The 21,806-nt window shown below is 42.5% G+C and overlaps 1 protein-coding gene across 1 annotated transcript in view; it reads right to left on the bottom strand.

Annotated features, from left to right (window-relative positions):
* Positions 1 to 2,641: 2,641 nt before the first annotated feature.
* The window catches only part of LOC124035653 (mucin-2-like), a 34,144-nt gene continuing 14,979 nt past the window's right edge, over positions 2,642 to 21,806 (bottom strand). The window contains exons 25-49 of the mRNA XM_046349214.1: positions 19,887 to 20,043; positions 19,577 to 19,705; positions 19,229 to 19,376; positions 18,838 to 18,881; positions 18,482 to 18,742; positions 17,201 to 17,788; positions 8,621 to 15,481; positions 8,308 to 8,513; positions 7,715 to 7,886; positions 7,347 to 7,594; positions 6,977 to 7,160; positions 6,635 to 6,818; positions 6,225 to 6,397; positions 6,046 to 6,115; positions 5,829 to 5,950; positions 5,600 to 5,631; positions 5,109 to 5,277; positions 4,841 to 4,945; positions 4,649 to 4,689; positions 4,313 to 4,435; positions 4,083 to 4,181; positions 3,861 to 3,989; positions 3,616 to 3,655; positions 3,291 to 3,414; positions 2,642 to 3,088 (exon numbers count right to left, since the gene is read on the bottom strand). Coding sequence (XP_046205170.1) covers positions 2,875 to 3,088; positions 3,291 to 3,414; positions 3,616 to 3,655; positions 3,861 to 3,989; positions 4,083 to 4,181; positions 4,313 to 4,435; positions 4,649 to 4,689; positions 4,841 to 4,945; positions 5,109 to 5,277; positions 5,600 to 5,631; positions 5,829 to 5,950; positions 6,046 to 6,115; positions 6,225 to 6,397; positions 6,635 to 6,818; positions 6,977 to 7,160; positions 7,347 to 7,594; positions 7,715 to 7,886; positions 8,308 to 8,513; positions 8,621 to 15,481; positions 17,201 to 17,788; positions 18,482 to 18,742; positions 18,838 to 18,881; positions 19,229 to 19,376; positions 19,577 to 19,705; positions 19,887 to 20,043 — 10,623 coding nt within the window. The 3' untranslated portion in view covers positions 2,642 to 2,874. The remainder of the gene's footprint in view (positions 3,089 to 3,290; positions 3,415 to 3,615; positions 3,656 to 3,860; positions 3,990 to 4,082; positions 4,182 to 4,312; positions 4,436 to 4,648; positions 4,690 to 4,840; positions 4,946 to 5,108; positions 5,278 to 5,599; positions 5,632 to 5,828; positions 5,951 to 6,045; positions 6,116 to 6,224; positions 6,398 to 6,634; positions 6,819 to 6,976; positions 7,161 to 7,346; positions 7,595 to 7,714; positions 7,887 to 8,307; positions 8,514 to 8,620; positions 15,482 to 17,200; positions 17,789 to 18,481; positions 18,743 to 18,837; positions 18,882 to 19,228; positions 19,377 to 19,576; positions 19,706 to 19,886; positions 20,044 to 21,806) is intronic.

Here is a 21,806-nt window from a genome sequence, read left to right as displayed (position 1 = left end):
AAGTCGGTTAGGACATCTATCTTCCCAACGATTGTTTACAGACAGATTATTTCACTTATAATTCACTGTATCACAATTCAAGTGGATCAGAAGTTTACACACACTGAGTTGACGGTGCAACTAATCAGCTTGGGAAATTCCAGAAAATTATGTCATGGAATTAGAAGCTTCTGATAGTCTAATTGACACAAGTGTCAATTGGAGGTGTACCTATGGATATATTTCAAGGCATACCTCAAACTCAGTGCCTCTTTGCTTGACATCATGGGAAAATGAAAATAAATCAGCTAAGACCTCAGAAAAGAATGGTAGACCTCCACAAGTCTGGTTCATCCTTGGGAGCAATTTCCAAATGCCAGAAGGTGCCACTTTCATCTGTACAAACAATAATACGCAGGTATAAACACCATGGGACCACGCAGCAGTCATACCGTTCAGGAAGGAGATGCGTTCTGTTTCCTAGAGATGAACGTACTTTGGTGCGAAAAGTCCGCTCATCAAGGAAGAAGCCACTGCTCCAAAGCCGCCATAAAATCAGCCAGACTACGGTTTGCAACTGCACATGTGGACAAAGATCGTACTTTTTGGAGAAATGTCATCTGGTCTGATGAAACCAAAATAGAACTGGTTGGCCATAATGACCATCGTTATGTTTGGAGGAAAAAGGGGGAGGCTTGCAAGCCGAAGAACACCATCTCAACCGTAAAGCACGGGAGTGGTAGCATCATGTTATGGGGGTGCTTTGCTGCAGGAGGACTGGTGCACTTCACAAAATAGATGGCATCACCTTAGCCAAATAGATGGCATCACCTTAGCCAAATGTATTTGCCTAAGGTGTATGTAAACTTCCGACTTCAACTGTATGCCTACAAAATATCTGACTTTGTGCAAGTGTACCTAGAAGAATTGATGCTGTTTTGAAGGCAAAGGTTGGTCACACCAAATATGGATTTGATTGTTCTTCTGTTCACCCACTTTGTATTTTGTTAATTGATAAATATAATCTATTAACATGTCTATTTTTGAAAGCATTCTTACTTTAAAGCATTTTTTCACACCTGCCTAAAACTTTTACACAGTAGTGTATAATTCTCAGTTTTTCTCACACATATACCATTATCATAGACATATGTTGAACATGAATGTGTCATGGTTAGCCAGACATGTCCATTTAACTCTTACACATTTAGCCAGTCTACTTATTTCTACTTAAATGTACCTTCCTAAGCTAAAGAAAGCATATCATTTATTTCACATTTGCAGTCCTTTTAGATCAATGTGCACAATTATGTTCAAATGCACTTTAGCGTAAGTTAGGAAGGTTGTTCTGATTCTGTTGTAATGGAATGGCAAGGCTATGTGCTACAGCAATTTAATTGGTTATCTGGTTTGAATGGGCATTACATTATATTTGCAGTTAATTCCAATGATTCCTTTACGAATGACACATGGAAATAAATGTTTTATCTGCATTTGTTTGGTCTTGTAGTGTATATCTCAACCTATTGGTTTGTTTGCCATGCCATTTTTGGACTTTAAAATGATTGGAATTTACCCATTGGTTTTTGAAGAATATAACAAAAAAATTACTTATGATCTTAGATCAACTGTCATACCCCAACAGAACACAAAATATAAGCTTATTTTACTTCTTTGTTTATAAACAATATAATTGTAATCAAACCATGAATAGACTCAACATGATTAAGGCCTAGATTCAATCTGGACTGTGGAATATCTGTGTTACAGAGCAATTGACATAAAGGTCATTTTCGATTGAGCCGACGTGCTGCGTTGACCGTTATTGTGGCCTTTGCGATCGCTGGAACGTTGCCTTCAAAACTTGCATATAGTGGATAAAACGTGGTCGGATTGAGTCTGGCCCTTAAAGAATCATTTTGATCTCATGGATGGTCGGTCCTTACATCCATAGCTGTTTGTGAATTTGAGTGGGGTTACATTTCTACAGCCCCATCCCCCAGCTTTTAACAAAACAGAGGCGGGGTATCCACTTTGTTTTTGTCTGAACTGCAGATTGCCCTTTTACACCTCACCATGTTGTCAATGATACAGGAACATCACTACCCTATTCTATCTACATATTTTCTATACCTAATAACCTGTGGCTTACTGGTGATTTTGTTGCATCAACATACCAACCTAAAGTATGGTGACAAATGTATATCCTGATGGGAGTAGATGACAATGACACAGGGCACGAGTGGTCACTGAATGGTTAGATGAGCATGAAAACGATGTAAACCGTATGCCGTGGCTGTCTATCGCCAGATCTCAACCCAATTGATCATGTATGGGAGATACTAGAGGGAAGCCTCAGACAGCATTTTCCACCACCATCAACAAAACAACAAATTATGGAATTTCTTGTGGAACAATGGAGTTGCATACCTCAACATAGAGCTTCAGACGCTTGATGAATCTATGCCAAGCTGCATTAAAGCTGTTCTGGCGGCTCGTGTTGACCCATAGCCGTATGAGGACACTTTATGTTGTTACTGTTATTTTGCCAGTTACCTGTACATACTTCTAATTAGCACAATGTTACTTATAGTGGTCACTGTGAATAGCTTGAAGGATTGTGAGAATTGCTGAAAGAGCAAAAGGAACATGCAGAAGCACATGATGTTGCTGTTGTTTATTAATCACTACAAATGAGAAAAAAAGATTACCCTCTACATTTATCATAGAAAATACTTTCATTCCACAATGAAGGTATAAGAACATAATACTAAGTGCTGCCGATTGCAGAAATATACTGACATGACAGATTGAATTAAAAAGTAACAAGAAAACAAATTTGCACTAAAACATTCGATGTCATGAGAACAATTCCGATGTTGTCTCCCTAGACGTTTAGCGCCTCCTCCTGCGCTGTCTGGTTGTTCCCGGGGTGGCAGTCGTGCCTGTGTCACAGTCTGTGACATGACATCCGCACGACTCCACGTGGATGTAGGAGTGCTTGACCTTTGACCCATCAGGGCAGAGCAGCTCTACCTCTTTCTGGCTAGTGGTCGCCTCTTGGCAGCAGGAGCAGTAGTGCATCATGGTGTTCGCCTCTGCTGAGTACCTGCACATTCACAGAAACACAAGACAAGTTGAAAAGAGGGCTTGAATTCCCTGGGTTGTCTTGACAAGATGAGCACAGGAGCAATAAGTAAGTCAAATTGGCTTCTAGTTCATAAAGGGCACACTAGACAGTGAATAGGTGATGACTGACTGGGGCCTGCATGACATTGACTAGTGCTGCGTTCAATATCCATAGTACTTACATGGAAGAGGTTCCACAGTTTCCTGAGCAGGAATTGATCTCCACAGGCTCAGCGGTCACACAACCACTGATGACAATGCTAGTGGTGGTGTACTTCATCTCACAGACATTCCTGCGTTCTGTGCCTGGTCAGGAAAGATGCATCAAGAGTTATTGTTTGAAACAGTATGACAGTAGATGAAGCAGAAACAGCCAACATATACATTTTTGGCCAGTATGTAGGCACACAATGTTTCCTGTTGGTCTTATTTTGGTGACATAGCATGCTATTATTAACCAGTAGATAGGTGGTTATTAGGAATGCTTTGGCTGGACGTGTTACTTACAAGTCTTGCAGCATCCATTTGCATCTGTCTTTTCTGTGCCCTGCAGTGAAAAGTGGGAGAGATGATTTATAAGCGGTAGATTGTATACATGTGAGCTCCCTTCCATTCTAAATGTTACTGAAACATCTATCTCTATGACCCAAGAGCGCTACAAATGATAGTAACATTCTGAGTGAGAAAGGGAAACAGTGTAACTTCAGTGTTGATTGTCCCCAAGACGGAGGTGAGATAGGACAGAAACTCACTGGGACACAGATCTCTGGGCTGAAATCAGGGCACACAGTCTTCACCTCGACTGGTATATATTGGTCATCACTTTTGTCACACGTGTACATCACACATTTGTCACCAGGTGGTGACCATGTTTCGTTCACCTGTCGCACAAGGAGAAGAAGATGAAGAATTATGATGGAGTTTCAGATCATGCAGACAGATTATGCATCCTCATACACTCTTGTGGTACTTACCTGCATAGTGTGTTTGGTCTTATCTGGCATATTAACCACACAGCTTGTCTGTACACATTTCCCACAACACTGACCAGGTATGGCCTGATACTGGAAGCCCTAATACGAACATGGAGAGTATATTAGTCAATCATTGGTAACCTACTTCATAATCCTCCAGAGTAGGCTACTGCAAGTTTCTTATAAATACGTGAATCCATGTATCATGTTTGTTAAAGAGACATGACTACCTGTGAACATGTAGTGTTGCAGGAGATATTTGTGCACACAATGTTGTTGAGCTTGGTACTAGGATCCATGGTCGAGCTGCAGATACAATTCTCACATGTTCCTTTAGGAACTTCAGCACCAGGCTGGAGTGGAAGAGAGAGACACACGTTATAATCCTCAATAACAGACTGTTTGAATAGAGGAGGGTCAGAGTGCAAAGGGAGCAGTTCTATAGTAGAATGCATCCAATTATGAGGGCAGTAAACACAATACAGCTTATCTCAAGCTATGTGTGTGGGTGTCTTTCAGAAGCTTGTTGAATTTAATTACATTTATTTGAAATGATTTATTCTCACCTGGTACTCAATGTTATTGTAGACACATACACCCTTAGGAACTGAACAGACACACATTGAGAAGGAATCAGTCAGTGATACCAGTGATTCATGTCATAGTTAACACAAACGTAATTCAAACCAGTGATACCTGGGAATTACAAAGTCAATGAACTAACTAAACCGCTGATGAAGAAAATCAAAGGGTCTTACCACAGGTATACTCTGGACAGCAGCTTGAGTTGGATGTGCTTATAATTGCCTCCCACCCTAGCTGGCAGTCCATCATGACTTTGGGGCAAAGCAGTGCATCACACTCTGTTACAGAGGTGACCAATGAGAAGTGATTAAAAGACACGCCGATAGAGGGTCAAATAACCCCTATGACCCTACACAACACTTCAGATGATCTTGGTCTAGTACTGTATGAATAAGAGTTGGCTATCTAATGTTTTATCGAAGGGTCTGTTCCATCACTCACCACATGTATATTTCTGGCAGCAGCCTTCTGTCTTGTTCACCAGTCTGGAACCAGTCTCATTGCAGATGGGTGTGGCTGGTGTGGGGCAGGTGATAGGCTGGCACTGGACAATCACGGAGTCCATGTCACAGGTGCACTGCTGGCAACCACTCTCCCATGTATCACCAGGCTTAATGGAAAAACAGGGTAATGTCAGGTCAATACATAGATAGAAAAGACAAACTCAAATATTGTTGTTCTGCAATGAACTGGATTTAACCATGGCAGTTAAGATGAACCATCATTAGGGGAGAAGGAATGGGTTGGAAGCGGTTATTCAGAGATTAAACATTTTCTGGTCTGTTCTTTGGAAGGAATAAAGAGGACGACCTATCAATGAAAAGTATCCATCCTAAGTATGTGAGTTTCCCTGACTCACGTGAAATGCATCTCATGATATGTCTATGTCAGAATGAATATCTGGAGAATATTTAGATGGAGGAAATTCTTACCATTTGGGGGTTGCCATCAGGTCCGGTGCAGCCTGAAAATAAATACAGGGTGTGTTTAAAATGTTTGTAGTTGGGGTCAAGTTCTTCACACCTCCACATTTTTTAACTCTTCCATTACAAATAAAGCCAGTAAACCGTGATTCATGCTGAATTCAACTTTTTAAAGTACAGAAATGTCTAATTATTATATTGATAGCTACCTGCAAAATGACCCATAACCCATTCTTACCACAGGAGACCACACAAGTATCAGAGTAGGTGCTGAACAAGACGGTTTTAGATGGACAGAAGCAACCCTCCTTCGTCTTATTGATCATTTGGGTTTGGTTGTTCAAATACTTCTCATTATATCTGCGTACAAAATAGGTTTGGGATTATACAGGAGATCATTTATTTAAAAGAATATGAAGGAAATTCATATGACATCCAATCAGACTAAAGCTTACCTGGTATTACATGTTGGTTCAACTGCTGGACCACATGGCATGTACACCTTCGTGGCTGGGCATGTATGCTCTGCAGGACAAAAATAGGTCACAGTTATGCTAAATACCGGCAAAAAAATGTTTTAAGTCGCTGCCTATGAATTTGTGGCATAACTACTATGCTTGGATTCATAGCTCACCACATTCTCCATGGGTGAACTTCCTCCATTCAATGCAGATCCCTTTATTTGCACATTCAGATGCATACGCCTCCAGACTAGAGCAGCTAGAATTAGCATTGTAGCAGACATCTGATCTACAGGCCTGAACGAAGGCATCAGGAGAAACCACTTTATGGCATTCCTCAAAGACCCTTCGACAGAAAAGGACATAGTGATTTAGAGAGATGCATGGAGTGCAACCTTTAACCAGAAATGCCAATGGAACAGTACCTGTATTATGATAGAAACAAGTTTCAAATACAAGCAAATTAACATGACAGAAAATGTACATTACAATTGATAAAACACATTAGGAAGTGAATGATCATTTAGCCATTCCCATTGTGTGCTTGTTCCCTTTCTCGAACTTAGTTTGATATGTTCCTTACTTGCTGTTCATGATTTCACAAACGGCTGTCTTGCAGGGGGTAGGTGATGTGCTTGGGGGTGGTGCTGTTGGAGGAGTTGGACAGTCCTGGTTTGGAATAAGCCACTGGCTAGCTGCGACTGAGCAGCTCTGTATCTGACCATTAGGTGACTGGCAGTCATTCTTCTGGGAATTATCACAGGTACCTTAAAAAATAGGGATATTGCATAGTGTAAAACCTAGTTAGCAAGGCCAGGCCATAGTTTTTTGTTGTATGCAATTTCTATAGGTTGGTCTCGATAGGAGCATCTACAGACAGTTTGAAACTGTGAAATGTATATTGACCCTCTTTTATAATACTCACCACACTGGCCCTCTGTGCTGCTTTGGAAGAGGGAGTAAGGAAGGTTGATGCTAAATGATGACCCCTTGTAAGACACCTGAACCTTAAGATCAGGGATCTCCAGCACGACCTCCACACCAGTACTTGTTAGAGCAATGTCACCCATTCTGTAAGCTGGGTAGATTCGTTTACTGTTGACATATACCTGCATTTGTGCAAAAATGGATACACATTTAGATGGTTGAGTCATGTGTTATCTTGAAAGTAGTAACATGATAATATTAACCCCGTTATTGGTTTTCATTTAAAGTTATGGGATTTGAATAATGCATGATAACGCAGCAGCATAGAAAAATACAAGCAATGGGAATGACATTTTTTAAATAGTTACCACGTTTTCTGTTGTGTCACCAGATCTCTGCTGGGTAAGAATCACTTCATAGGAATTGTAGTGAATGATAAGGGACTGAGGACAGAATCCACTGTCTGCGTTTCCACAGTAGTGATTATCAACAATAATGGTAAGGTTGTATTTGAAGTTGATTTCTTTCACTAAGATGTATGAGCAGTTCTCCTGGAAATTGTAATATACTCCATCAAATGTCATGTAGTGAGATCCACCCCATCCACTGCATACACCTGCAACATGTTAAAATATGAGTTTATAATGATCTAAGATATTGACAGAGGACAATGAAAACTAATGAGCATTAATGTCTTATTTTCACTCAGATTGTTGGGTTGTATGTTGTCACTTACATTCACATTCATACGTAAAGCAGCATCCAGTTGAATCATAGACCTTGACAGGTGGACGACCATTCTCACACTGTAGTGGCTCCACTGGCTTGCATTTTACTGGTAGCTGGACAACAATACCGTCCTGGCAAATTGCTGTGGTACAGCTATTCAGCTGCCAAGACTCTCCATTCTGCCATTGATTTGATAAGGGAAAGCAATTACTCAAACATTCACAAGGAGGGTTAAACATACTCTAAGTGGACTCTACAAGGTGTCGAAAGCTTTCCACAGGGACGCTGGCCCATGTTGTCTACAGTGCTTCCCACAGTGGCTGGATGTCCTTTGGGTGGTGGACCATTCTTGATACATAAAGGAAACGGTTTAGCGTGAAAAACCCAGCAGTGTTGCAGCTCTTGACACAAACAAGTGAGCTTGGCCCCTACTACCATACTCCATTCAAAGGCACTTCAATATTTTGTCTTGCCCATTCAACCTCTGAATTAAACACACATACATATTCCATGTCTCAAGCATTACAACACCAAGAGATATAAACATATTCACCCATTTTATTATTACAGCCCAAAAAATATTTTTAGGGAATAAATGACCTTTCTTGGTGGCTGAATGCTAGTGCAGTCTGGGGAGGATTGAGTTGTTGGTGGTGTGGTCGTTGTCTCTTCTGACGTTGTGGGTGAAACAGTGGGTGGTGTAGAGGAAGGACATGGATTTGATTCCACTTCAACTTGACACGTTGCTTTGCAGTAAGCGGTGAAGCACCACCCTGAACCATCAGTCACATTATACACTAGGTTCCCTGAAAGGCAAGTGTTACAACATTTCCTTTTACAAATGAAAATTAATTAAAAGATTAGTGAAATGAAATTGATTTTGATTGTCTAAATGACATTTATAACATGTTACCTGGTAGATATTGTGTCCCATTAACAATGCACATACACTGGCTGGTGGTGACTACTTGTGATGTTGATGTAATAATCACTTGTGGCGATGTTGAAGGATTTATTGTTGTTTCTAATGGGCCTGTGATGACAACTGGCTCTGTTGTTTCTGTACTTGTTGTTGAAGGCTGTGATGTCAAAGTTACAACTTCAGCAGTTGTGGAATATGTCATTGGGCCTGTGGTGGCTTCTTTAGGTGGTTTTGTAGATGTAGTTGAAATTGTCTCAGTTGTGGTTTCTTCAACTGTTGTCGTTACACCTGTGGTAGGTGTAGTTACCTCTGTTTTTGTTGTTAAAGTAGTGGGATTGGAAGTTATGACAACTGGCCCTGTTGTTTCTTCACCTGTTGTTGTGGGCTGTGATGTTGAAGTAGAGGTTTCAACAATTACAGTGGTGGAAGTTGTTGTTGGGCCGGAGGTGCCTTCTTTAGGTGGCTTTGTAGATGGACTTGTCTCGGTTGTGGTTTCTTCAACTGTTGTCCTTCCACCTGTGGTAGGTGTCGTTGTTGTGGGTGCAATTGTTGTTGTTGTTAAAGTAGTGGGATTGGATGTAATGACAACTGGCCCTGTTGTTTCTTCACCTGTTGTTGTGGGCTGTGATGTTGAAGTAGAGCTTTCAGCAATTACAGTGGTGGAAGTGGTTGTTGGGCCCGTGGGGACTTCTTTAGGTGGCTTTGTGGCTGTAGATGAAATTGTCTCGGTTGTGGTTTCTTCAACTGTTGTCGTTCCACCTGTGGTAGGTGTCGTTGTTGTGGGTGCAATTGTTGTTGTTGTTAAAGTAGTGGGATTGGAAGATATGACAACTGGCCCTGTTGTTTCTTCACCTGTTGTTGTGGGCTGTGATGTTGAAGTAGAGGTTTCAACAATTACAGTGGTGGAAGTTGTTGTTGGGCCAGAGGTGACTTCTTTAGGTGGTTTTGTAGATGAAATTGTCTCGGTTGTGGTTTCTTCAACTGTTGTTGTTCCACCTGTGGTAGGTGTCGTTGTTGTGGGTGCAATTGTTGTTGTTGTTAAAGTAGTGGGATTGGATGTAATGACAACTGGCCCTGTTGTTTCTTCACCTGTTGTTGTGGGCTGTGATGTTGAAGTAGAGGTTTCAACAATTACAGTGGTGGAAGTTGTTGTTGGGCCGGAGGTGACTTCTTTAGGTGGTTTTGTAGATGGACTTGTCTCATTTGTGGTTTCTTCAACTGTTGTCGTTCCACCTGTGGTAGGTGTCGTTGTTGTGGGTGCAATTGTTGTTGTTGTTAAAGTAGTGGGATTGGAAGTTATGACAACTGGCCCTGTTGTTTCTTCACCTGTTGTTGTGGGCTGTGATGTTGAAGTAGATGTTTCAACAATTACAGTGGTGGAAGTGGTTGTTGGGCCCGTGGGGACTTCTTTAGGTGGCTTTGTGGATGTAGATGAAATTGTCTCTGTTGTGGTTTCTTCAACTGTTGTCGTTCCACCTGTGGTAGGTGTCGTTGTTGTGGGTGCAATTGTAGTTGTTGTTAAAGTAGTGGGATTGGAAGTTATGACAACTGGCCCTGATGTTTCTTCACCTGTTGTTGTGGGCTGTGATGTTGAAGTAGAAGTAGAGGTTTCAACATTTACAGTGGTGGAAGTGGTTGTTGGGCCAGTGGGGACTTCTTTAGGTGGCTTTGTGAATGTAGATGAAATTGTCTCAGTTGTGGTTTCTTCAACGGTTGTCGTTACACCTGTGGTAGGTGTAGTTAACTCTGTTGTTGTAGTGGGTGCCATTGTAGTTGTTGTTAAAGTAGTGGGATTAGAAGTTATGACAACTGGCCCTGATGTTTCTTCACCTGTTGTTAAGTGCTGTGATGTTGAAGTAGATGTTTCAACAATTACAGTGGTGGAAGTGGTTGTTGGGCCCGTGGGGACTTCTTTAGGTGGCTTTGTGGCTGTAGATGAAATTGTCTCTGTTGTGGTTTCTTCAACTGTTGTCGTTCCACCTGTGGTAGGTGTCGTTGTTGTGAGTGCAATTGTAGTTGTTGTTAAAGTAGTGGGATTGGAAGTTATGACAACTGGACCTGATGTTTCTTCACCAGTTGCTGTGGGCTGTGATGTTGAAGTAGAGGTTTCAACAATTACAGTGGTGGAAGTGGTTGTTGGGCCCGTGGGGACTTCTTTAGGTGGCTTTGTGGCTGTAGATGGACTTGTCTCATTTGTGGTTTCTTCAACTGTTGTCGTTCCACCTGTGGTAGGTGTCGTTGTTGTGGGTGCAATTGTTGTTGTTGTTAAAGTAGTGGGATTGGAAGATATGACAACTGGCCCTGTTGTTTCTTCACCTGTTGTTGTGGGCTGTGATGTTGAAGTAGAGGTTTCAACAATTACAGTGGTGGAAGTTGTTGTTGGGCCAGAGGTGACTTCTTTAGGTGGTTTTGTAGATGAAATTGTCTCGGTTGTGGTTTCTTCAACTGTTGTTGTTCCACCTGTGGTAGGTGTCGTTGTTGTGGGTGCAATTGTTGTTGTTGTTAAAGTAGTGGGATTGGATGTAATGACAACTGGCCCTGTTGTTTCTTCACCTGTTGTTGTGGGCTGTGATGTTGAAGTAGAGGTTTCAACAATTACAGTGGTGGAAGTTGTTGTTGGGCCGGAGGTGACTTCTTTAGGTGGTTTTGTAGATGGACTTGTCTCATTTGTGGTTTCTTCAACTGTTGTCGTTCCACCTGTGGTAGGTGTCGTTGTTGTGGGTGCAATTGTTGTTGTTGTTAAAGTAGTGGGATTGGAAGTTATGACAACTGGCCCTGTTGTTTCTTCACCTGTTGTTGTGGGCTGTGATGTTGAAGTAGATGTTTCAACAATTACAGTGGTGGAAGTGGTTGTTGGGCCCGTGGGGACTTCTTTAGGTGGCTTTGTGGATGTAGATGAAATTGTCTCTGTTGTGGTTTCTTCAACTGTTGTCGTTCCACCTGTGGTAGGTGTCGTTGTTGTGGGTGCAATTGTAGTTGTTGTTAAAGTAGTGGGATTGGAAGTTATGACAACTGGCCCTGATGTTTCTTCACCTGTTGTTGTGGGCTGTGATGTTGAAGTAGAAGTAGAGGTTTCAACATTTACAGTGGTGGAAGTGGTTGTTGGGCCAGTGGGGACTTCTTTAGGTGGCTTTGTGAATGTAGATGAAATTGTCTCAGTTGTGGTTTCTTCAACGGTTGTCGTTACACCTGTGGTAGGTGTAGTTACCTCTGTTGTTGTAGTGGGTGCCATTGTAGTTGTTGTTAAAGTAGTGGGATTAGAAGTTATGACAACTGGCCCTGATGTTTCTTCACCTGTTGTTGTGGGCTGTGATGTTGAAGTAGAGGTTTCAACAATTACAGTGGTGGAAGTTGTTGTTGGGCCCGTGGGGACTTCTTTAGGTGGCTTTGTGGCTGTAGATGAAATTGTCTCTGTTGTGGTTTCTTCAACTGTTGTCGTTCCACCTGTGGTAGGTGTCGTTGTTGTGGGTGCAATTGTTGTTGTTGTTAAAGTAGTGGGATTGGATGTAATGACAACTGGCCCTGATGTTTCTTCACCTGTTGCTGTGGGCTGTGATGTTGAAGTAGAGGTTTCAACAATTACAGTGGTGGAAGTGGTTGTTGGGCCCGTGGGGACTTCTTTAGGTGGCTTTGTGGCTGTAGATGAAATTGTCTCTGTTGTGGTTTCTTCAACTGTTGTCGTTCCACCTGTGGTAGGTGTCGTTGTTGTGGGTGCAACTGTTGTTGTTGTTAAAGTAGTGGGATTGGATGTAATGACAACTGGCTCTGATGTTTCTTCACCTGTTGCTGTGGGCTGTGATGTTGAAGTAGAGGTTTCAACAATTACAGTGGTGGAAGTTGTTGTTGGGCCGGAGGTGACTTCTTTAGGTGGTTTTGTAGATGGACTTGTCTCATTTGTGGTTTCTTCAACTGTTGTCGTTACACCTGTGGTAGGTGTCGTTGTTGTGGGTGCAATTGTAGTTGTTGTTAAAGTAGTGGGATTGGAAGTTATGACAACTGGCCCTGTTGTTTCTTCACCTGTTGTTAAGTGCTGTGATGTTGAAGTAGATGTTTCAACAATTACAGTGGTGGAAGTGGTTGTTGGGCCCGTGGGGACTTCTTTAGGTGGCTTTGTGGCTGTAGATGAAATTGTCTCTGTTGTGGTTTCTTCAACTGTTGTCGTTCCACCTGTGGTAGGTGTCGTTGTTGTGAGTGCAATTGTAGTTGTTGTTAAAGTAGTGGGATTGGAAGTTATGACAACTGGACCTGATGTTTCTTCACCAGTTGCTGTGGGCTGTGATGTTGAAGTAGAGGTTTCAACAATTACAGTGGTGGAAGTTGTTGTTGGGCCAGAGGTGACTTCTTTAGGTGGTTTTGTAGATGGACTTGTCTCATTTGTGGTTTCTTCAACTGTTGTCGTTCCACCTGTGGTAGGTGTCGTTGTCATGGGTGCAATTGTTGTTGTTGTTAAAGTAGTGGGATTGGAAGTTATGACAACTGGCCCTGTTGTTTCTTCACCTGTTGTTAAGTGCTGTGATGTTGAAGTAGATGTTTCAACAATTACAGTGGTGGAAGTGGTTGTTGGGCCCGTGGGGACTTCTTTAGGTGGCTTTGTGGATGTAGATGAAATTGACTCAGATGTGGTTTCTTCAATTCTTGTAGTTCCCCCCGTGGTAGATGTCGTTGTTGTGGGTGCAATTGTAGTTGTTGTTAAAGTAGTGGGATTGGAAGTTATGACAACTGGCCCTGTTGTTTCTTCACCTGTTGTTGTGGGCTGTGATGTTGAAGTAGAGGTTTCAACAATTACAGTGGTGGAAGTGGTTGTTGGGCCCGTGGGGACTTCTTTAGGTGGCTTTGTGGCTGTAGATGAAATTGTCTCTGTTGTGGTTTCTTCAACTGTTGTCGTTCCACCTGTGGTAGGTGTCGTTGTTGTGGGTGCAATTGTTGTTGTTGTTAAAGTAGTGGGATTGGATGTAATGACAACTGGCCCTGATGTTTCTTCACCTGTTGCTGTGGGCTGTGATGTTGAAGTAGAGGTTTCAACAATTACAGTGGTGGAAGTGGTTGTTGGGCCCGTGGGGACTTCTTTAGGTGGCTTTGTGGCTGTAGATGAAATTGTCTCTGTTGTGGTTTCTTCAACTGTTGTCGTTCCACCTGTGGTAGGTGTAGTTACCTCTGTTGTTGTAGTGGGTGCCATTGTAGTTGTTGTTAAAGTAGTGGGATTAGAAGTTATGACAACTGGCCCTGATGTTTCTTCACCTGTTGCTGTGGGCTGTGATGTTGAAGTAGAGGTTTCAACAATTACAGTGGTGGAAGTTGTTGTTGGGCCCGTGGGGACTTCTTTAGGTGGCTTTGTGGCTGTAGATGAAATTGTCTCTGTTGTGGTTTCTTCAACTGTTGTCGTTCCACCTGTGGTAGGTGTCGTTGTTGTGGGTGCAATTGTTGTTGTTGTTAAAGTAGTGGGATTGGATGTAATGACAACTGGCCCTGTTGTTTCTTCACCTGTTGTTGTGGGCTGTGATGTTGAAGTAGAGGTTTCAGCAATTACAGTGGTGGAAGTTGTTGTTGGGCCGGAGGTCACTTCTTTAGGTGGTTTTGTAGATGGACTTGTCTCATTTGTGGTTTCTTCAACTGTTGTCGTTCCACCTGTGGTAGGTGTCGTTGTTGTGGGTGCAATTGTTGTTGTTGTTAAAGTAGTGGGATTGGAAGTTATGACAACTGGCCCTGTTGTTTCTTCACCTGTTGTTGTGGGCTGTGATGTTGAAGTAGAGGTTTCAACAATTACAGTGGTGGAAGTGGTTGTTGGGCCCGTGGGGACTTCTTTAGGTGGCTTTGTGGCTGTAGATGAAATTGTCTCTGTTGTGGTTTCTTCAACTGTTGTCGTTCCACCTGTGGTAGGTGTCGTTGTTGTGGGTGCAATTGTAGTTGTTGTTAAAGTAGTGGGATTGGATGTAATGACAACTGGCCCTGATGTTTCTTCACCTGTTGCTGTGGGCTGTGATGTTGAAGTAGAGGTTTCAGCAATTACAGTGGTGGAAGTTGTTGTTGGGCCGGAGGTCACTTCTTTAGGTGGTTTTGTAGATGGACTTGTCTCATTTGTGGTTTCTTCAACTGTTGTCGTTCCACCTGTGGTAGGTGTCATTGTTGTGGGTGCAATTGTTGTTGTTGTTAAAGTAGTGGGATTGGAAGTTATGACAACTGGCCCTGATGTTTCTTCACCTGTTGTTGTGGGCTGTGATGTTGAAGTAGAAGTAGAGGTTTCAACATTTACAGTGGTGGAAGTGGTTGTTGGGCCAGTGGGGACTTCTTTAGGTGGCTTTGTGAATGTAGATGAAATTGTCTCAGTTGTGGTTTCTTCAACGGTTGTCGTTACACCTGTGGTAGGTGTAGTTACCTCTGTTGTTGTAGTGGGTGCCATTGTAGTTGTTGTTAAAGTAGTGGGATTAGAAGTTATGACAACTGGCCCTGATGTTTCTTCACCTGTTGTTGTGGGCTGTGATGTTGAAGTAGAGGTTTCAACAATTACAGTGGTGGAAGTTGTTGTTGGGCCCGTGGGGACTTCTTTAGGTGGCTTTGTGGCTGTAGATGAAATTGTCTCTGTTGTGGTTTCTTCAACTGTTGTCGTTCCACCTGTGGTAGGTGTCGTTGTTGTGGGTGCAATTGTTGTTGTTGTTAAAGTAGTGGGATTGGATGTAATGACAACTGGCCCTGATGTTTCTTCACCTGTTGCTGTGGGCTGTGATGTTGAAGTAGAGGTTTCAACAATTACAGTGGTGGAAGTGGTTGTTGGGCCCGTGGGGACTTCTTTAGGTGGCTTTGTGGCTGTAGATGAAATTGTCTCTGTTGTGGTTTCTTCAACTGTTGTCGTTCCACCTGTGGTAGGTGTCGTTGTTGTGGGTGCAACTGTTGTTGTTGTTAAAGTAGTGGGATTGGATGTAATGACAACTGGCTCTGATGTTTCTTCACCTGTTGCTGTGGGCTGTGATGTTGAAGTAGAGGTTTCAACAATTACAGTGGTGGAAGTTGTTGTTGGGCCGGAGGTGACTTCTTTAGGTGGTTTTGTAGATGGACTTGTCTCATTTGTGGTTTCTTCAACTGTTGTCGTTACACCTGTGGTAGGTGTCGTTGTTGTGGGTGCAATTGTAGTTGTTGTTAAAGTAGTGGGATTGGAAGTTATGACAACTGGCCCTGTTGTTTCTTCACCTGTTGTTAAGTGCTGTGATGTTGAAGTAGATGTTTCAACAATTACAGTGGTGGAAGTGGTTGTTGGGCCCGTTGGGACTTCTTTAGGTGGCTTTGTGGCTGTAGATGGACTTGTCTCATTTGTGGTCTCTTCAACTGTTGTCGTTCCACCTGTGGTAGGTGTCGTTGTTGTGGGTGCAATTGTTGTTGTTGTTAAAGTAGTGGGATTGGAAGTTATGACAACTGGCCCTGTTGTTTCTTCACCTGTTGTTAAGTGATGTGATGTAGAAGTAGAGGTTTCAACAATTACAGTGGTGGAAGTGGTTGTTGGGCCCGTGGGGACTTCTTTAGGTGGCTTTGTGGATGTAGATGAAATTGACTCAGATGTGGTTTCTTCAATTCTTGTAGTTCCCCCCGTGGTAGGTGTCGTTGTTGTGGGTGCAATTGTAGTTGTTGTTAAAGTAGTGGGATTGGAAGTTATGACAACTGGCCCTGATGTTTCTTCACCTGTTGTTGTGGGCTGTGATGTTGAAGTAGAAGTAGAGGTTTCAACATTTACAGTGGTGGAAGTGGTTGTTGGGCCCGTGGGGACTTCTTTAGGTGGCTTTGTGAATGTAGATGAAATTGTCTCAGTTGTGGTTTCTTCAACTGTTGTCGTTACACCTGTGGTAGGTGTAGTTACCTCTGTTGTTGTAGTGGGTGCCATTGTAGTTGTTGTTAAAGTAGTGGGATTAGAAGTTATGACAACTGGCCCTGATGTTTCTTCACCTGTTGCTGTGGGCTGTGATGTTGAAGTAGAGGTTTCAACAATTACAGTGGTGGAAGTGGTTGTTGGGCCCGTGGGGACTTCTTTAGGTGGCTTTGTGGCTGTAGATGGACTTGTCTCATTTGTGGTCTCTTCAACTGTTGTCGTTCCACCTGTGGTAGGTGTCGTTGTTGTGGGTGCAATTGTTGTTGTTGTTAAAGTAGTGGGATTGGAAGTTATGACAACTGGCCCTGTTGTTTCTTCACCTGTTGTTAAGTGATGTGATGTAGAAGTAGAGGTTTCAACAATTACAGTGGTGGAAGTGGTTGTTGGGCCCGTGGGGACTTCTTTAGGTGGCTTTGTGGATGTAGATGAAATTGACTCAGATGTGGTTTCTTCAATTCTTGTAGTTCCCCCCGTGGTAGGTGTCGTTGTTGTGGGTGCAATTGTAGTTGTTGTTAAAGTAGTGGGATTGGAAGTTATGACAACTGGCCCTGATGTTTCTTCACCTGTTGTTGTGGGCTGTGATGTTGAAGTAGAAGTAGAGGTTTCAACATTTACAGTGGTGGAAGTGGTTGTTGGGCCCGTGGGGACTTCTTTAGGTGGCTTTGTGAATGTAGATGAAATTGTCTCAGTTGTGGTTTCTTCAACTGTTGTCGTTACACCTGTGGTAGGTGTAGTTACCTCTGTTGTTGTAGTGGGTGCCATTGTAGTTGTTGTTAAAGTAGTGGGATTAGAAGTTATGACAACTGGCCCTGATGTTTCTTCACCTGTTGCTGTGGGCTGTGATGTTGAAGTAGAGGTTTCAACAATTACAGTGGTGGAAGTGGTTGTTGGGCCCGTGGGGACTTCTTTAGGTGGCTTTGTGGCTGTAGATGAAATTGTCTCCGTTGTGGTTTCTTCAACTGTTGTCGTTCCACTTGTGGTAGGTGTCGTTGTTGTGGGTGCAATTGTTGTTGTTGTTAAAGTAGTGGGATTAGAAGTTATGACAACTGGCCCTGATGTTTCTTCACCTGTTGTTGTGGGCTGTGATGTTGAAGTAGCGGTTTCAACATTTACAGTTGTGGAAGTGGTTGCTGGGCCCGTGGTGACTTCTTTAGGTGGCTTTGTGGATGCGATGGTCTCAGTTGTTGTTTCTTCCTTTGTTGAAGTTTCAGCTGGGGTGGATGTAGATTCTTCTCCACTTGTTGAGGGTACCGTAGTTGTTGTGGTCTCCATTGTTGTTGACGTCCATGTTGATGTTGATGTTGGTTCTGTTTTTGAAAAATATATTTATTTCGTTAACCCGGCCAGAAAAATAACTTTTTAGTTTACCAAATAACTCGTATTTACAATTCTAAATGTAAATGTAAATGTAACATATCGATAATATGAATTAAACGTTTCATTACCACCTAGAGGTCTTCACAGGTTCACCCAATCCCGAATACTCAAGACCCCACCAAAATGCAATGTTTTACCCAGGTTCAGGTCGATTCCTGTTTGATTGTCATCAAGTCTCGAGTCAATTGTAAGTACAGCTGATAAACCTGAGTGGACCCGAAATTACACATGCAAAGCTCTGCATAGCCTATAGCATATTTAAATTATCCTAATAAGGTTAAATTACATACTTATAGAAAGCAAAATATAAAGTCCTTTTTGTTAACCAGTGGAGGAACTTGACTGATAAACATATATTTTTTTTAATAGGGTCCAATCGGGTTTGGTCTAGACTCAGACCCGATAGGGTGTGGGTCTAGGTCTGGTTGTCTTCGGGTTTGAGTATAATTGTTCTTGGGTCCGTTCTTGTCCGAGTTTGATTGTCCTCAACTTTTTTGGACCCGAAAAGGCATTTACTAACACGTTAAATACTCATTTCTATTAATTGCCATCAAAATTGCCATTCATCACTATGATATAAACATCTGGCTGCACTTGAATCATTCAAGAGCTTCTCTGCTTACCAGGTGTTGAGAAGTGGAAGACAGTTGTGGGCTTTAGTGTTGTTGTAGAGGTCTGTGTTGTAGTTGCATGGACAGTTGTTGTGGTCAGAGGGGATGTTGTGGTTGGTACTGTAGTTGTGGTCACTTTACAAGGCGAAATGTTCCTGGTAATGGTTCCGTTCGAGGCACAAACAGCAACAATGCAGTTACCAATCCCATCTGTTGTATTGTAGAGGGTTTCTCCATATGGGTGTTGTTTACCATTATGCAAGCATGTACAATCTGCAGGGGCGAAAAGTATTTTACAATTAGATTTAATCAATGTTGCTTTGGTTATTGCTAAATATGTTACTTTTATTTGGGGATGTCATCCTTACCATTTACATCATAACTACAGCTCACTCCAGTCATTGTGCAGGTGCTTTAAAAGAAGAAAAAATATTTAAACATTGAAATTATTCAAATGTTCAAATTATATAGATAAAAATGTTTTGTTCAAAAAACCAGTAAAGAGGTAAGACTATTCAGGACTTGGTAATTAAGTAAGTTGTGAAATGCATGGGGAGCAGGGCACATTTTCAGATTGTCATACAACCATAGTTAGCATCACTATAGAAAAACTAGCATGACCCTTCCAACCTTTGCCGAACTCTTACCCTCTTCCCCAGAATTAACATAGCACAGAGTTCCTAATACTTTCACAGTTGTAACATTCAGAATATGCTCTGAAATAGTACAGGTACTGTGAACTGAATTATTCAAACATACCATGTTTCACAATTTTGTGCCGGAAGATTCTGTCCATTGGTGTACTGGTTTCCTTCATAGTCATAACAGCCACATTGTTCCCTCTCCACACACTTCATTGTCTCCTCATTGAAGTAAGGTTGTGCCGCAGGACAGTTAGGATAGCAGCCTATAATAAGAACAATAGCCAAGAGGTTACAAAAAGTATTGTTATGGATAACACTAGTCAGTGTAAATGTAGCCTGAGGCTGCTCAGACACACAGCATGTGGATGTATAACAATTGTTGGGGTCAGTTTAAATTACAATTGTTATTCAGAAATAATATCCAAAATGAGACAAAATATGAGTTAGACGGTCATATCCCTACCTTCCAATGCTGGAATTAAACTAGAACAGTCTCCGGAAGGGTTTCTGCAGGTCTTCATACACTGAGCTCCACATGCCTTGTAGTGCCACTCACATTCTCCAGTAGGGTTGTAGTAATCACAGAACAGTGCTGTATGTGGTGTACAAAATATGGTGGGAAAAAAGTTGTCATTATTTGAACTAGAATAATGATGCCTTTCCATGATCAAATGTCCTATATGATAATGTGTCAACCTAGTCCAGTATTGAATTGACAAGCGCCTTAATGTAGTTCGAAAATCACATTCACTGTTGATTGTGAAGAAACTTACGGCAAATTCGAGGGGTTCTCCAGGCTACGCATGCTCCAGCTTCATTACAGGCCTTTGCATAAGCTGCCACTGCGGTACAGAAGCACTCGCAGTCTCCACCACTGTCACAAGCACATGAGTCTCTCACACAAGCATCGTAGTAAGGAGAGGGGTCCACCTTAAAAGCACAGAAATGTGTTGTAAGATATACAGAAGTTGCTTGGTGAAGTACATTCCTTTGGCCACAAAAGACAAATCCACATATCTTACTAGTGTGGTGGATGAATCAGAATTAGTTGGGCAACATAAGTAATTAAGATGTCATATTACAGGCTGCTATCCACCATCGATCACCACATTCTTTTGGAGAGATTGGAAACCCAAATTGGTCTACACGGACAAGTTCTGGCCTGGTTTATCTGTCGGAAGGATATCAGTTTGTCTCTGTGAATGGTTTGTCCTCTGACAAATCAACTGTAAATGTCGGTGTTCCTCAAGGTTCCTTTTTAGGGCCGCTATTGTTTTCACTCTATATTTTACCTCTTGGGGATGTCATTTGAAAACATAATGTTAACTTTCACTGCTATGCGGATGACAAACAGCTGTACATTTCAATGAAACATGGTGAAGCCCCAAAATTGCCCTCGCTAGAAGCATGTGTTTCAGACATAAGGAAGTGGGTGGCTGCAAACTTTCTACTTTTAAACTCGGACAAAACAGAGATGCTTGTTCTAGGTCCCAAGAAACAAAGAGATCTTCTGTTGAATCGGACAATTAATCTTAATGGTTGTACAGTCGTCTCAAATAAAACTGTGAAGGACCTCGGCGTTACTCTGGACCCTGATCTCTCTTTTGAAGAACATATCAAGACTGTTTCAAGGAGAGCTTTTTTCCATCTACATAACATTGCAAAATCAGAAACTTTCTGTCCAAAAATGATGCAGAAATATTAATCCATGCTTTTGTTACTTCTAGGTTAGACTACTGCAATGCTCTATTTTCCGGCTACCCGGATAAAGCACTAAATAAACTTCAGTTGGTGCTAAATACGGCTGCTAGAATCCTGACTAGAACCAAAAAAATGTGATCATATTACTCCAGTGCTAGCCTCCCTGGCTTACTGTCAAGGCACGGGCTGATTTCAAGGGTTTACTGCTACCTACAAAGCATTACATGGGCTTGCTCCTACCTATCTCTCTGATGTGGTCCTGCCGTACATACCTACACATACGCTATGGTCACAAGACGCAGGCCTCCTAATTGTCCCTAGAATTTCTAAGCAAACAGCTGGAGGCAGGTCTTTCTCCTATAGAGCTCGATTTGTATGGAATGGTCTGCCTACCCATGTGAGAGACGCAAACTCGGTCTCAACTTTAAGTCTTTACTGAAGACTCATCTCTTCTCATCATGTGATTGAGTGTAGTCTGGCTCAGGAGTGTGAAGGTGAACGGAAAGGCTCTTCAGCAACGAACCGCCCTTGCTGTGTCTGCCTGGCCGGTTCCCCTCTTTCCACTGGGATTCTCTGCCTCTAACCCTATTACAGGGGCTGAGTCACTGGCTTACTAGGGCTCTTTCATACCGTCCCTAGGAGGGGTGCGTCACTTGAGTGGTTTGAGTCACTGATGTGGTCTTCCTGTCTGGGTTGGCGGCCCCCTTGTGTTGTGCTGTGGCAGAGATCTTTGTGGGCTATAAGCGACCTTGTCTCAGGATGGTAAATTGCTGGTTGAAGATATCCCTCTAGTGGTGTGGGGGCTGTGCTTTGGCAAAGTGGGTGGGGTTATATCCTTCCTGTTTGGCCCTGTCCGAGGGTGTTATCGGATGGGGCCACAGTGTCTCCTGACCCCTTCTGTCTCAGCCTCCAGTATTTATGCTGCAGTAGTTTATGTGTCTATGGGCTAGGTTCAGTTTGTTATATATGGAGTACTTCTCCTGTCCTATCCG

This window comes from Oncorhynchus gorbuscha, linkage group LG05 (genome assembly GCF_021184085.1).
Source record: "Oncorhynchus gorbuscha isolate QuinsamMale2020 ecotype Even-year linkage group LG05, OgorEven_v1.0, whole genome shotgun sequence".
Taxonomy (NCBI): Eukaryota; Metazoa; Chordata; class Actinopteri; order Salmoniformes; family Salmonidae; genus Oncorhynchus; species Oncorhynchus gorbuscha.
The sequence above is the reverse complement of the archived record's forward strand: the minus strand, read 5'-3'. Positions and strand labels throughout refer to the sequence as shown.